Raw genomic sequence first — 14,959 nt, forward strand, 5'->3', positions numbered from 1 at the left:
AGGGTCGCCAGGGCCACAGGGTCACTCTGACTGGGAAGATCCCTATGTCAAAGAATATGCTCCTTCTCTTCAAGAGGGTACTGGGACGTGGTTTTGAAGCGCAGTTTTTTTTTTTTTGGTGAGGAAGATTGTCGCTGAGCTAACATCTATGCCAGTCCTCCTCTGTTTTATGTGGGACACCGCCACAGCATGGCTTGAGGAGTGGTGTGTCGGTCCGCGCCCAGGATCCAAACCCGCGAACCCCGGTTGCCGAAGTGGAGCATGCGCACTTAACCGCTACGCCACTGGGCCGGCCCGAAGAGCAGTTTCTTACCACCCCAGGTTGCTTCAGACATCTCCTCAAGTGACAGCAGTCGATGGCTGAGCCAGGATAAGATGGAGGCCTAAAAAAAGCACAAACTAAAAAAAAGTTGTATTCTGGGGCTGGCCCTGTGGCTTAGCGGTTAAGTGCGCGCGCTCCGCTGCTGGCGGCCCGGGTTTGGATCCCGGGCGCGCACCGACGCACCGCTTCTCGGGCCATGCTGGGGCCGTGTCCCACATACAGCAGCTGGAGGGATATGCAGCTGTGACATGCAACTATCTACTGGGGCTTTGGGGGGAAAATAAATAAATAAATAAAATCTTTAAAAAAATTAAAAAAGCTGTATTCTTTAGACAACCTTGTACTCACCCACACATTCGCTAGACACATCATGACCCGCACGGACACCACCTACCTGAAACAGGCGGGTTGTGGACGCAGAAATGCATCCTGGCTCGCTGCCAAGTCCAGTAAAATGACTTAATAAATACAATCTGTATTTCTTTTAAAAACTTTTATTGCGCATAAAATGGCCCATTTCCCTTTGTAGCTCAGTTGTTACCACCTTTAAAATTTTTTTCTTTAAACTCACTCCACTTTTTGCCCCACTGAAAAATTTCTTCTCTTTTGAGAGGATAAAGAACAGTCTATCATTGCTGGTTGAAAGCAGCTGGAGGATGGCTCTGGGGGGCAGAGGCCCAGAGATGTCCTCGGAGCAGGGTCAGAACACACACGGAGTTGCTGGTGACCCTCAAACTCAGGCCAGGGGTGCCTCTGCCTTCCTCCAGTGTTGCAGAACCTGGCAGCCCACTGTCCTGGCCGCGTGTCTGGCTCACTTAAGACTCTGGCGCTTCAGAAAAAGACAGATACATTTCTCGCTCCCCTGCCTTCAAGGGGGTTTCACTCTCAGGAAGATCTGCCTTGAGCTGCATGCATTTCCAGAGCTGGAAAACATTTCATGCAGCATGTCACCCGGGTATTAAAATAAAATGCAAACTAGTGGTTACAAAATGGGAGCTTTAAAAAAAAAGTGCTCTGCTAGAACCCGAAGCTCTAACACTGTTGGAAGTGGAGAGCTGGGGAATATTTTGCAGGCTTGTGGATTTTTGAAGCTTCTCTGCAACATCTTCAGCTGCTTTCTAGTAGCTGCAGCAGCAGTGTGTGCTTCGGAAGGATGCAGGAGTGTTCAAGCCTGACCAGTGCTGGCTGGCAGCAAGGGGCAGACAGTAACATCTGGCGCTCCTGCCACCCGAGGCCACTCAGAGCATACGCCGCACCCTTACCAGCCCCTGCACACTCCTCCTTGTTCCAGGGTTAGCAGGAGCTATAAGGGATGGAGGCAGCTCTCCTGGGGCTTGGCCAGCCATGGTGGCATTCGAGAGGTGGAGAGGCTTAGGGACACGGCCACAAGGGCGATGAAGGTCCTGTCCCAAGTCCAATTTTATTGGAAGGTTGGGGTTTAAAGATGGAATCTAGAACACCCTCCTCTCCCCCTTTATAAGAATAAAAAATGGAGACTGCCTCATCAGAAAACATGTAGTAAAGTTGGAGCTGTGACGGTTGCTAGCAGCACATCTGGATTTCCACAGGAGAGTGATGGCAGCTTTTGGACAAAGTGAAGAATAAGACAGGTTCTTTGACCCTCTGTGGTGAGAATGAATGTTCAAGCTGAGGCACGGCGTGGTTCCCCATGGAAGCCCCAAGGTCAGCACGGTGCCTGATCTGTCCTGCCCTCAGGCCGCCCTGAAGAACTGCCAGGCTGCTGTTCTCTCTACACTGGCCCCTCTCCGTCAGGCACTGGCTGGCGAACCTTTCCAGATTGGCCTGGCACTGCTGGCAATCCTTCCTGGGCTGTGTGCTAATTCTGTGGATGGACAAGCACTGCCCAACCGGATTTTCTCCGACAGTGGTTCTATGAGCTGTACACAGCCAGTCTCTGGCTGAACCATGAGAAATAAGCAGAGTTAGGCTCAAGGAGCCAGTTACCAGGTGCTTATCATCCCTTACCTTCCCATGCAGACGTGGGTACAGGGGAGGCTCAGGCTGGAGCTGTTATCTGTTTGTGAGAGACCAACCTAAACCCAATACATGCTGCCACACATGCACTTCTCTCCGGCTGGAGCTGAGGCTGGGCTGAGGGAATTCTCATCAGCCAGACAGTTTACAAGGTCCCACCTACACGGTCTCAGCTGGCCTGGAAGAGGGCTTACCCCCAAACTTTCTTTAGTAAATGTGTTGTGGGAGGTTACACTCTGGCACCAAAACTGAGAGAAAAATGGGTTATACAGAGCCAAGATCCCAACAGGGAGAGACGAGCGGCATCTGTGCCTTTTGGCCTGGCCTCAAACAGTGCTGAAATGTATCCCTGACAAGTGGATGGTGCAGACATAAGGGTCGGCGCCAGAGCGCAAGCAGGGTGCCAGGTGAAGGAAGAGGGGTCGGATGCAGAGTACAGGAGGAGACAAAGAGCTGTGAGCAAGGACCCGCAGGAGGGCTGCAGCTGCTCTCTGGTGCCCACCAGCCAGTGACTCTGTGAAGAAGGCTAATAAACAGACGAATGTGACAAGCTCAGCCAGTGTGGGGTGGGACTGTGTGGGGCGCAGCAGGGACACCTCCGTCATTCCTGCACCAGGTGCCAAGTGATCAGTGTCTCTAGTAAAGATATAAAAATGAAGTTGCTTTTCAAGTATTAAAAAAATAAGTTAATTGACAAAAAGAGTCTGAAGCAGCTGAGCATCTTGCCGGGTTGTCAGCTTCATTTCAAGTGCAAACACAGGAAAAACGCAAGGAAAAGATCATCTCCTGCCCCAAGGTGAAGCGCAGAACAGTGGCAATGCCTGTCAACTGGGGGCTTGAAAAGCAGGCCTCACTCCTTTTCCCCAAGTCAGCATTTTCCAGTGTCAAATGGTTGTGAGCTAAAGCAAAAGGCAGCAATCCACAGGCCTCAGGCCACAGCCCGAGAGGCCTGGGCATTTGGCCACTTGGGGTCCAGTGTGTGGTTTGGGGGCTGGGAGCAGACCCCTCCGGGGTCCTCCTTACTTGCATAATTAATTTTGGAGCCGGCCCACCCTCGGCTTCCCCTGTGATGCTGGGGTGGGTATTGCCCTGACTGGCTATTCCTCCTCCCAGTCTTGGTTCACATCTTGCTTTCCTGGGGTGTCTTCGTATCTTTGGTGGTGCTTCAGGGAGCATGAGGAAGACAGCTGCCCATCCGCTTCATGGAGATGCACTCTTGGCTGTGGTTCTGACAGAGGGAGCCGCCTCCTTCTCTTATCAAACGTGCCTGTGGAAGAAGGGGCACCAGCCTCCGCGCGTCCTCAGGGAGCGTGCAGGTGTTTCCTTTTCCCACATCATACATCAAACGCTCCAGGTTCTGTCTCTCTGGAGCAGGAAGTCAGGGTGGGCCTCTTCCAAGGAGGCTGAGCCCCCTCAGGTAATCATCCTCACCTGGGGTCCCCAACAGCACAGACGCTTGACTTGATTTTCAAGAGGCACACGGACATTTGAGTGCAAACTCCTGGAGGTGCCAGGCCTTCTCAACTCTCGGATCTGGGTGCTTTAGGAGAACCCAGCCCAGGTCAGGCAGACGCCGCAGACCAGCCGGCCAGAGTGTGGGCAGGAACTCAGGACCAGTTCAGGCTGAAGCCCTTTGACAGCATGACGGCCTCCAGGTCCTTGTCCTCCTCTTTTTCCCGGAGCCGCTGCTCCTCTAGCAGGGCCACGAGGGCATCTCTCTGCTCCACCACATCCAGCATCTCATTCAGGATCTTCTTCTCCTCTGACAACTCCTCCTCGGTCTTCAGGTGATCTGGGCATACCCAAAGGCATTAGGTCTATAGGGCCAGGAGCAACTGGCCCACCCCAGCCTTCCCGTGCACCTCACCTCCATGCCCCTCTCACCTTCCACTGCCATCCGCTCCCGGAGCTCCTGCTGCAGGCGGCTCTGCCGGTCTTCCAGTTCCAGCTCCCGGGCACTGGTATTGCAGGGGAGGAGGGGGGAGATAAGCAACAGTGACTTGGGGACCAGATCTCCTCATCTTCTAAATTAGGAAGAAGCTGTGCTCCTGCTCTGACAGGCACTGAGCTAATGTCCCCCCCTTAGCTGGGTCCCCAACCTAAGGCCACTCACAAAATCATCAGCTCCGACTCGTAGCGCACCATGGCATTTTTCTCTTGCACCAGCTTGAACCACTCCTGCATCAGCTTGGGGTCATCCTTCTTGCCCATTCCTGCCAAGAGAGAGGGCGGTCAGGTGTAGGGACTGTCTGTGTCTACCCCGCCGGCGGGAGTCATCACACTGGGGCAAATGTGCAAAGAGAGCCGAGCAGGATGCTGCCGGAACACTCCCAGGCCAGGCCCCAAGTGAGCCTACAGCCAGGGCACCACGCCTACCAGGGCCCAGCCAGTCTGCGCTTCCCATCCACCTCTCAGGCCCGGCCCTCTCCCTCAGGAACCTGGTCACGGCTTGTTTGGGCCTCTGCTGCTCAACGGTTTTCTTTTGGTATATTTCAAGTGCTTTGCCTTCCTTTTTTCTTTTTTTCATCCATTTAAATATTTATTTAGTACTTGCTATGTACTAGGTCTGCCTCGAGGAAATTAGTCTAATGAGTGAGGCAAATGTGAATTTATCCACTACACTTAGCCTTCCTTTTCAGTTACACTCGTCATCTCAGCTCTTTCCTGGGCTGGTGCCCACTCCAGGCCACTGGTACTGATGCCTCACCATTTCTTTATATCCCAACCAGGGGGATAAGATCCCTTTTCTCAACTTGTGGCCTATCAGGCTTTCTCACAGATACTCTCCCAATGAATTCTGTATGGCACATGCAGTACATCCCAGGATGACTATCAGGTTTCTCACCAAGGGCAGAGAAACACCAGCAGACCCTAGAGACTAACTAAGGCTGCCACTCCCGGCTCCAATCTGAGGCCAGCAGCAGTTTCTGGGGCTCGTGCCTCCTGCCAGCTCAGGCTGCCCTGGACCAACACGAGACCGGTATCTCAATCTCCAGGGCGCCTGACCCTGCTGGGCTTAACTGCAGGAGGATGGAAGGAAGAACTTCCCAAGGAACCAACTATCCAAGGAGGGAGTAAACTCCTTTTCCTTGGAGCACAAAGAAGCTCATGGCAACGGTATGGTCCTGCCTAAAGGCAAAAGACAGACTATGTCAGTGGTTCTTCAATATTTTTGGATTACAAACCATTTTGAGACTCTCAGGAAAGCCAGAGACTCCCCTCCTAGAAAAATGCATCTGCACACATCCAACAATTTAATATAGAACTTCAGGTTGTTCATGGACTTCCTGAAGGCCGTCCCTGGGCCCCAGGTAAGGAGGCGCTAGGCTGGGAGATCGTTCAGAACACCTTCCTTCTCACGAGGTGCTTGATGGGATGCATCATCCCGGTAAAGACCAAACCCAGAAACATGTGCAAACACCCTCGGGGAGCAACTCTCCTGGATCAAGCCCCTTCCTCACTGCTCTCCTGCATCTCCCACCTGACTTCCCTGCGCTCTGCTCAAAGACAACTCTCTCTCTGTATCGTTGTTTGCTTGACACACACAAGGCCCAAGCCAGTTAGTCTTTCAACGGGGCCACACTCTGGAGAGGCAGAAATGAATCGTTTTCACACAAGCAGGGAATTAGTGTGTGTGCCGTGTCCCAATGCACGTGCAGCTGTGCTCTGGGGCTGTGCTCCTATCCCTGAGTCCTCCTCTGAAGGGTGGAAGCTCCCTCCTGACCGCTAGAGCCTGCTACTGCGAATTGCACGCCGGAGTGTCCGGGGACCAAAGCTCTCCTCACCCAAACGAGTAGACTCGGTTCTTTGGCTTTTAAAGCAGCCTACAGCTCAGTTCCATGCATTCCTTTCTGAGCGTCTCTGCACAGTGTGCCCACATGGCCATGGAGGATGGAGCCCGGAGGCATGCAAGCTGTCCAGTGCGGCAAGCTGTGAATGCACTGGGAGTCCCTCCCTCCTTCCCACCTCCCTATGTGCAAGAACAAAACAACCCACAGGGAGACATCCAAACACCACTCATGAGCTATGGGAGAGACTGTTCGCAGCCAATGAGCAAAGTACGCGGTGGGGTGTGACAGTCACATGAGCACCATGGAGAGCAGAGTAAGAGGTTAGCAAGGGTTAGTCAGGGCCACACCCCCTCCCCTCCCACATGCCTTCTCAATGACAATCTGATCACCACAACAGACTTCAAATCAGACAAACTTGAAAAACACACAAATTCGGCAAGACACAGGGTAGAGAAGTTTGCTCTTAGTGGTTGTTTTGGAAAAGAGCTCAGGGCATTTGTGTAGACCAGTCTTTGTAAGGACAGTATTCCTCGACTCCGCCAATACAAATTGCTGCTGCACAGGCAGGAGGCTCCTAACCTGTGTCCCTGGCCCCTCTATCTGCTGGACTGGAGGCTGAAAGGCCCAACCACGAATGGTGCCACAACATCGTGGGGCGCTCGCTCTGCCGCAGCCTGAAAGCTCTCTGGCTTCACCCCCACCCCAGTCCTCCCCTGAGACAGTCAAAGGGATACTGTACCTTGTAAGAAACTGCCACATACTCGTCGAATTTTTTAACAGGGCTATCAAGTGTCAGAGAAAGAACGAGAAATAGCTGGGTTTGGGTCCCTGTTTGACTGGTGTCGCTATGACCCGAGAGGCAGTAGGGAGGGCTCAGGGTTACGTTACCTTCCTGGACACAGCAAGGGCAGAAGGAGAGAGGTCTACGCCGCGGAGTTCCGCCACTGGGCTCAACTTCACAAAGGACCAAACCAGGAAGAGGAAGAGGAGGAGACAGAGAAAGAGCAAAAGGAGGAGGAGGAGGAGTGTGGAAGTGGAGAGGGACAGGGAGAAGGCGAAACAAAAAACAAGCAAAGGACAAAAAGCATAAAAAGTGAGAAAGGAACAACAGGAGGAAAAGAGAAAATACAAGAAGTGGAAAAGCAGAAACAAGGGAAACAAAGTCTACGAATGTGTTAAGGCCTTTCCCACATGGAAGCTGCGGGGAGCAGCCCCGGCGCCGGCGGGGCTGAGAAGAGGCGCTCCCTCTTAGCGGCGGGTGGGCGGGCGGCTGAGGTGGGGCTGCTCCTCCTTCCTCTGGGCATTACCTCACGGTGGCCTTTGGGCTCCCTCCTCAAAAATGCCCAAAGCCCTGGACAGGTCTGTCCACTTGTGTGGAACTGACCATATTAAATATGAGGCCAATACTGCTGCCAGGTTTACAGGTGACAATCTAGGGTCACCAACCAAACCTGTGTAAAATACTCTAAGATGTCACCATAGACACATGTGCTCCAGGTAAAACTAACCTTGGATAGTCTAAGGGGTGAAAAGGGGTCTGTGACCACCAGAGTACCACGCCCACAGAAAGAAGCTGAGTCTACGCAGGCAGCACCTAATCTTGTGATGGGCTCCAAGGCTCTGACATCTGCAATGCTTTGAATCCTGAGACAAGACATGTTGGGGGAAACGTATCCACACAGAGGCGACTCCCACCATTCCGTACCACTACCCCCCTGTGCCAGGGAGAGCCAACCCCCTCCTTTTCTTCTGCCCCTCCCACCTCTGTGGAGGGATCCAATGCCACAGCTGGGGCAGGGCTGTCACACTTTGGACTGTAAGACGAAAAGGCGTGAGCTGACGGGACATGCCAAAAACTCACAGTAACAATGCTCTAAGAGTCGTGGACGGGGCACCTGAGAGAAGACAGTGCGAGAGAGACATCTCTAAGACTCAGGGAGACCTGATGGTGCATCAAGGAAGAGGGAGAGGAGCCCAGCAAGGGACCATCACAGAACCACAGGGGCACACACAGGAGACACGGGCCTGGGAAGAAGGGCCTCGGGGAATGCAGGGTGGGGTAAGCAGGTGGTTTCACAGATTAGAACAGAGTTTAAGAAACAGGCTTGTCTTAGTCACCAGAAACGCCAAATAGACAAGCTGCTGGTGGAGAGGCCCTTCTGCTCTGCAACTGAACAAATGCAGGCACCACGTTTCTCTTTCTTTTAAGCCTTCACAGTGTTCTCCATTGTGCTCTGTGCACAGCAAAGCTGACATTTGGTAAAACTCCACAACGAAAGCCAGAGACTGTGTGTATGCGTGTGTGTGAAATGCTGATTATACCCACTGTTCCAAACAGACATGACCATGACCAGCTGATGCGCAGGGGTGGGGGAGAAGGGTTCCCTTCCTAAAAAACACTCTACTTTATAGCTGACCTACATTCAAAGTGTAGAGTGTATGTTGGTGCTCAGAATACCAGGACAGATCCCATGAAATAGTGTCAATGAACAGTCTCTGCCGCTTCCTGGGACTGATGTTACACGCAAACAGGCCATGATGCAGAGTGGATCTGTGCCCATATACATTAGCAAGGGACAGTGACATGATACACAACCAATACACACCCAAAATATGTAAGGATGTACCTGCCTGTATATTTAAAAACGTGTTTCTACTTTCTGGACATCACAGAACAGGTTTTAACTCCATTATGTAGACCACATCCTTACACACTCTTTCCAACACAGAAGACAGGATGAGATAACAGAATATTCAGAACAGAAATTAGGAAATGAAACTAGAAAAGGGGCATCAGGTAAAGCAAGTGTTAAAAAAGAAAAGGCATTCTCCTCACACAGGCCGAAGGCAGCACGTGCCACGGCCAGCAGCCTCTCTGGAAGGAGCTGGGTGAGCTGACACTTTCTTCCTTAGACTTTTCTGCACACACCAAAATTCCCATAATGTATACTACTTTTATAATTAGGAAAAAACACCAATCAATATTGTTTTAAAAGGAAGAAAGTGAGGGGAAAAACCAGTCAAACAAGGGGAGTTCCACCCAGACTTGAATCTGAAACGAGCAAGCAAGGAAAGCACAGAGGTACTGATTTTGAGAGCAATTTCTTTGCCTTTTTTGGAGATGTGAGAAATGCATGATTTGGTTCACTAGTTCTAAGGGCAAAGATGTTGTCAAGCTTACGGCAGATAAAAGTTTTTTTATGTTATTTTTTTCATGCCAGGGTAAGAGCTTTTTGTAATGGGCACCATATTTATCACCTCTCAAACCATTTCTGTGTCCTCTGAGCTCCAGCTGTCACTTCTGAGCGACCCCAGGATCTGGGTCTGGTTGGAGGCTCTCTACCGGCAAGTTGACACACTCATCCTGGACTACTCCGCCCACCTTCAACAATCTGCAAGCTCCCCTGGCTCCACTGCAGCCAACTGAAGCTTTTCCCCTCAAGCAGCAGTTCCTTTTGCAATGTGACCGCCATCAGCAGTCCTGTAGCACACGCTCACCTCGACATCTGGGGCAGGTGATATGTGTCACTGAGTTTTGAAAAGCAGCAGAATATCACCAGACAGTAAGGCAGGTTTCTTCATGTTCTGGGTGATGCATGAAATAAGCACGGACAGTGCTTTACGGTTTCAAAACACTCTCACATCTATGATTTCAGTGGATTCTTACACTGGCCCAGGGTGGCTACCCAGAAAAGCACCAGCATCTCTATTCTCAAATAAGGGATCTGAGGCTCAAAGATGGTAAATGTGGCACAGCTTAACTAAAACCCAGATCTTCCTTTCCTGTTCTGAACTACGAGTTTGTCCTCTTTAAAGGCCAACAAAGGCTCTAGGCAAATCTAACAAATGGTAGCTATTAGAAGCAGCTCCAAGAAGAGGAGTCACACACAGACCCCATTCAGAATGCCAGACCCGGAAGGGCAGCCACATCATCCCTTCCTCCCAGCCTTCTGGAGAGGCCCAGAGAGGAGCAGTGACTGGGGACATAGTGAAGCTAGGGCCTGAATCCAAGTCTTGCCTTCCTAAGTTGGGGATGCTCTCCACACTACCACTTGGCCGGACCTGCGTGGACCTCGCTCCAGGCCCTGCCTCTCATGTGTCCCAGGGCTGGTCCAGGACCCAGTAGGTTGTGGAACAGTTGACAGGGTAAGAAAAGTAAACAATCCTGTGGCAACCCTCCCTGCTCTACACTTGTTCTTTTTAATTTTCATCTTCCTCCTACTTCCTCATAAAGGCTTTGTCCAAGACACTCCACCCCAGAGCACTGCATCCTCCCCTCCCATCCCGTAAGCTAACGGAATGAAATGTCAGGATAGCTGGGAAAAACCAATCAGCCCTCCAGACAATGAGCTTGGATGTTCATGTGAAATGTGGACAAACCTTACTTCAGTCCTTCTAGTCGTCAAAATCCCAGGATCCCGCAGCCCTGAGACTGAGTGGTAGGGAAGGGTCGGGCACCTGTCTCACAAGGAGAGGTGAGGATGTGATTATAAAGCCTGCAGGGGCCAAGACCAAGGTCCAGCTCCCTTTATAGGCAATGTCCACCAGGGACAACACGGGCTGCGACAGCATCGGCTTGAGGCTCTGCATCTCCAGTTCAATCATTCCCTCTGCCTGGTTAGATTTAACTCATTGGCTTCCACATTGGTGCTATATCAAAACAATGAAACATTGTTTTCGTCTCATAGGTTGATTTGAAGCACAATGTAAGAGATTAATAAATTATACAGGGAGTGTTTACTGAGCACCTCTGACGCACCATGGGCTGTACGAGCCACACATCAGTCTGTTTTCTCTAAGAGCCAAAGAAGGAACAATTTTCCGGGTGGAAGCAAAGATGAGGGCAGCCGCAGCAGGACAGCCATTTGGTGGGCCAGTTGCAAGGATTTCTGAATAGAAAGAAAGGGGACGACCAGGGAGCTGGTGGGGCTGAGAGGCAGCCGTGGGGTCTGCCTTATCCCAGTATCTGTCTTTCCACCACACAGGCTCCCAGGTCCCTTGCTGGACAAAGGAGCCCTCACCACAGGCTTAAGAGCTGGAAGGTCGCTACAGCCAGTGCTCAACAGACCATGGAGAGGGGCCTGCTAGGGAGACGACTAGATTCCAGAAGTCCCAGCCTGGACCACTGCATTTCCCCACGGAAACACTGGTTATGTCCAAGAGTATCACAGCCGAGGACTGCACACTAGAGACTTTGAGGTAATGGTGAGCTGAGCCACCGTTTATAACTGCATTTCCACATGAAAATACAAAATTCCAAATAATCAGCTCACAAACATCAGCCTACTATCCTTTTATAGGCTCAAAACTGTCCCCTGACACCTTCCCTTGGATATACCACAACTTGTTTCATGCACAAAACCCCGTAAGTACCCCAGGGTTAGGTGACTTTCCTTTCAGCTACACTTTCAAAGAATGCTGCACAGAGGAAGGATTCTTTTTGATTTTGACTTCCTTTTGGCCTCTGAACAACCAGCTCCCAGGTGTCAAGGATGGGAAAGAGGCATGCTTATTTCTCGGTCCCATTTCGAGTTCCGCCTTCCTGCCCCAGGAGCTCTGGGTCAGTCTCTGAGGGTCAGCCTTGTGCAGCCCTCATCTTGCCCAGGGGGACTCGTGTTGCTCACCAAGTTTTGGGCAGTAATGCCACAATATTTACTGATAGCTGAGCCAGCGCTACAGTAATACCCTTTCATCCAATTCATGCTACGGATACGACCAGAATTTTGTTCACCTTTTCCTAGGAAACATCAGGAGCCTTATCTTTCATGCCCAAACTCAACCTACTACATTAAACTTGCAGAAAGCCACATGCCCAGGGTTGGGAGAATTTCTTGGCGGTTCAGATATAAGGAAAGGGCTTTCATTGATTTGCTTTTCTGTGTTGTTCAGATTATGTAGCCTGAAGCAAGGGAAGACTGACCAAATGTTTTGCTGAGTAAGATCATACTCGCCTGTACTGACTCCTTGCCCAGTATTAATGCCATGCCCCTGACACAAGGTAGCCTTTGCACTGTAAGGCTGAGGCAACCAATTCCAAACCCAGGGCACCGACAGACACTATGGCCTAACAGGGAATCTGGCCGGCTGGTTTGTGATGCTGCAGAGTGGCCAGGAGGCATCATGATAGGGGGAGCTCTCTGGTCCGGCAGGCCCACTCTACATACACATGACAAGGCTGGGGAGATGCCTTGTGTTCTAAAAACTCGGTGCAGAATGAAGCTCTAGATTGGAGGAAAAAAATGAAGGCCAAAAAAAAGCATGTAAGAATTGAGATTCAACACACACACACACACACACACACACACAGAGGAATGCTGGGAAATCTCAAGGATTTTACAGTTCCTAAGCAAAAACAGAGGCAGGCTAATGCTCAGATCAAAAAGACATGCCAAAAATCGACCAACATCAAATTAAGGGAAGCAAACAGAACAGAAGACTCAGAAGGGAGGGGGAAGTGAGCAGGCTGGGAGTAGGCCTCCCTGTGCCTCCCAGCACAACTCACCAACAACAGAGAAAGACCATCTTCCAGTCCTTCATGTTACATTTCTAAACCATTCATGTTTTTGCAATTTCCCTTTGAGGCATACAAATCAAGAGATGAGATCTAACTAGAAGTTAGGTGTGTATATTTTTAATTGAAAGTTCTTCAGAAGAGATATGGCTTTTACCTAAAGATTTCCAGTCATCTATCTGTTCTACTGCAGCAAAATGTGGTGGCTGGGCAGGGCAGGGGGGCCTGTTCAGTGTCCTGGGGAAGAGGAGGGATGGAGAGTGAGATCACTCGGGGGCCCTCCCTCTCTGGCCCAGGCTCATTATATGTTTTTTCAATGGTTTCTGTTGAAATCGCAGTTTCAGCTACGTGAAGAATGGATCTTTATTCTCTATACTCTGTGCTCAAAAAGAGACTTTTAATACAGGTTTGGAGTCTTCAGTTAGCTGAGAGCCATCGAAAGACCCTTCTGAAGCCACACAGTGTGAGGGCAGAGCACCGGGCAGGGAGCAGGAGCCAGACTCCTCCAGGCAGGTATGGAGTTCCCAACACCTGAACGCTGCCTGGAGCTTCGTCTTCCCCACCTGCGAGATAAGATTGGTGCTGAGGCCCAGCAATGGCATTTCTGACAGCCTTTTGGGGATGGAAGAGTAGAGAAGCAATCAGATTCTACATTTCAGGGTCCAGATTTCAAAAGGGTAATTTTTTTCCCCCAAATAATGAGTACTGCCAAGTGCCCCAAGAATGAAACATCAGCAGAAACTGAAAAGGGAGCTAATTCTGGCATCTATGTTTTCCTCCTGGAGCCTGATGGGAACAGGGCCAGAAGACCCTTGCTCTCTGCCGGAGTACACACGTGACTCCTTGTGGAATGGATGTTTCCTTCACGCTCCTCGGTAGGGCAGCAGGAGCCTCTGTGTGGTGAGCAGAACCCACGAGAGAAGTCTGAATTTTACACAGACATCACCCTGAGCTGAGAAAAAAGGACGTGAGGAGGTGATGAGGACCATGCAGGAGGGTCACAAGGTGTCTGATGGTGGATGCACTGAGTTCCTTTTTTCTATTTATTTCATTTTCCCCTAGAATTTGCTGGAATTCTAAATCCTAAAGGCTAGTAGCTGGAGTCCAGGAACATAGAAATGAAAACAGCCAACTACCTTTCATCACTCAAGCAATAGGGGTAAAGAAAACAAAACTAGACACACGAGGTAACGAGTGTGGCAACAGTACCTTGAGCTGGGAGGGAATACGGAGTACAATAAAGAGATGGGTTTTGACAGCTCCTTCCAGGAGATTTTGAATTAAAAAAAAAATATTTTTCACACATTGAGATTCATTTAGAACTGACATAAACATTCCCCAGGGAGTGTTAGAGGGAGGCAGGAAAGGAGTCAGGACCCCAGACAGGGAATGGGATTTGTTAATTGGAATGTAAGCAACAGCCCTTTTGCAGCATCAATGGCCACGAGTGTGGAAGTCCCTGAACACACCAGAAGCTTCGGGGCAGTGAAGGAATCTGCGGAGGGGTGGGAAGCCGTGGGTCCATGGGGTCGGAGACCGGAGAGCAGAGACCAGCGACAATCCACCTTACCCAACAAGGCCAAGGGCCTGCCTCTTACTGGAGGAGCTTCTCTAAGAACATGGCACTGTCTTGTGTCAGGAGTCACAGAGTTACAGCTTTTGTTTTAAATGAATGGGCCAAGAAGTGGCTCTCTTAAAAGGATGAGATCATGGCAAAAAATGAGAGAGAATGACCTTTGCCAGCTCTTCCGTTTTAAGACCACTTCTAGGCCAGGAGCCTGCAAGGGGAGATGAAGAGGTCAGACTGCCTGACCAAGGACGTGGGGACTCCAGGAAGGTGCAGAGTCCCCTCTGGTTAACCTCAGGACCAGCTCCTTGGCACTCCTCTTGACAAAATGGCAGCCTTCCAGGAGAAAAACTGCCCTAAGTATAGAAATGACACTCATGGAGTAGTTATTTCTCTAAGCCAATACAAATGGTGAGCTTTGTACAGCAGGACATCAAAAATACTGAATTCTTTAAGGTAGTTGTTTTCCTACTTTAGAGGGCATGAGAATCACCTGGAAGGTTTGTTAAAACACAGACAACCAGGCCTCACCTCCAGAGTTTCTGATTTGGAAGGTCTGGGTGGGGATTCAGAATTTGCATTTCTTTTTTTTTTTTTTTTTTTGTGAGGAAGATCAGCCCTGAGCTAACATCTGCCAATCCTCCTCTTTTTGATGAGGAAGACTGGCCCTGGGCTAACATCCATGCCCATCTTCCTCCACTTTATATGGGACGCCGCCGCAGCATGGCTTGCCAAGCGGTACGTCGGTGCACGCCCGGGATCCGAACTGGCGA

The 14,959-nt window shown here is 50.6% G+C and overlaps 1 protein-coding gene across 11 annotated transcripts in view; it reads right to left on the bottom strand.

Moving 5' to 3' along the window:
• Positions 1 to 628: 628 nt before the first annotated feature.
• MICAL3 (microtubule associated monooxygenase, calponin and LIM domain containing 3) overlaps positions 629 to 14,959 on the bottom strand; it is a 227,867-nt gene continuing 213,536 nt past the window's right edge. For 9 of the 11 annotated variants that reach the window (XM_087443001.1, XM_087442999.1, XM_087443000.1 and 6 more), the window contains 3 exons: positions 4,431 to 4,530; positions 4,202 to 4,275; positions 629 to 4,109 (listed from right to left, as the gene is read on the bottom strand). In XM_087443001.1, the coding sequence (XP_087299127.1) occupies positions 3,925 to 4,109; positions 4,202 to 4,275; positions 4,431 to 4,530 (359 nt within the window). In that variant the 3' untranslated portion in view covers positions 629 to 3,924. Of the gene's footprint in view, positions 4,110 to 4,201; positions 4,276 to 4,430; positions 4,531 to 14,959 lie in introns of those variants that run through there. The other 2 variants (XR_015555019.1, XR_015555018.1) reach the window with 1 other exon arrangement.

The sequence above is a fragment of the Ceratotherium simum genome, chromosome 17, assembly GCF_057802395.1.
Source record: "Ceratotherium simum simum isolate JZ-2026a chromosome 17, ASM5780239v1, whole genome shotgun sequence".
In the NCBI taxonomy this organism is placed as follows: domain Eukaryota; kingdom Metazoa; phylum Chordata; class Mammalia; order Perissodactyla; family Rhinocerotidae; genus Ceratotherium; species Ceratotherium simum.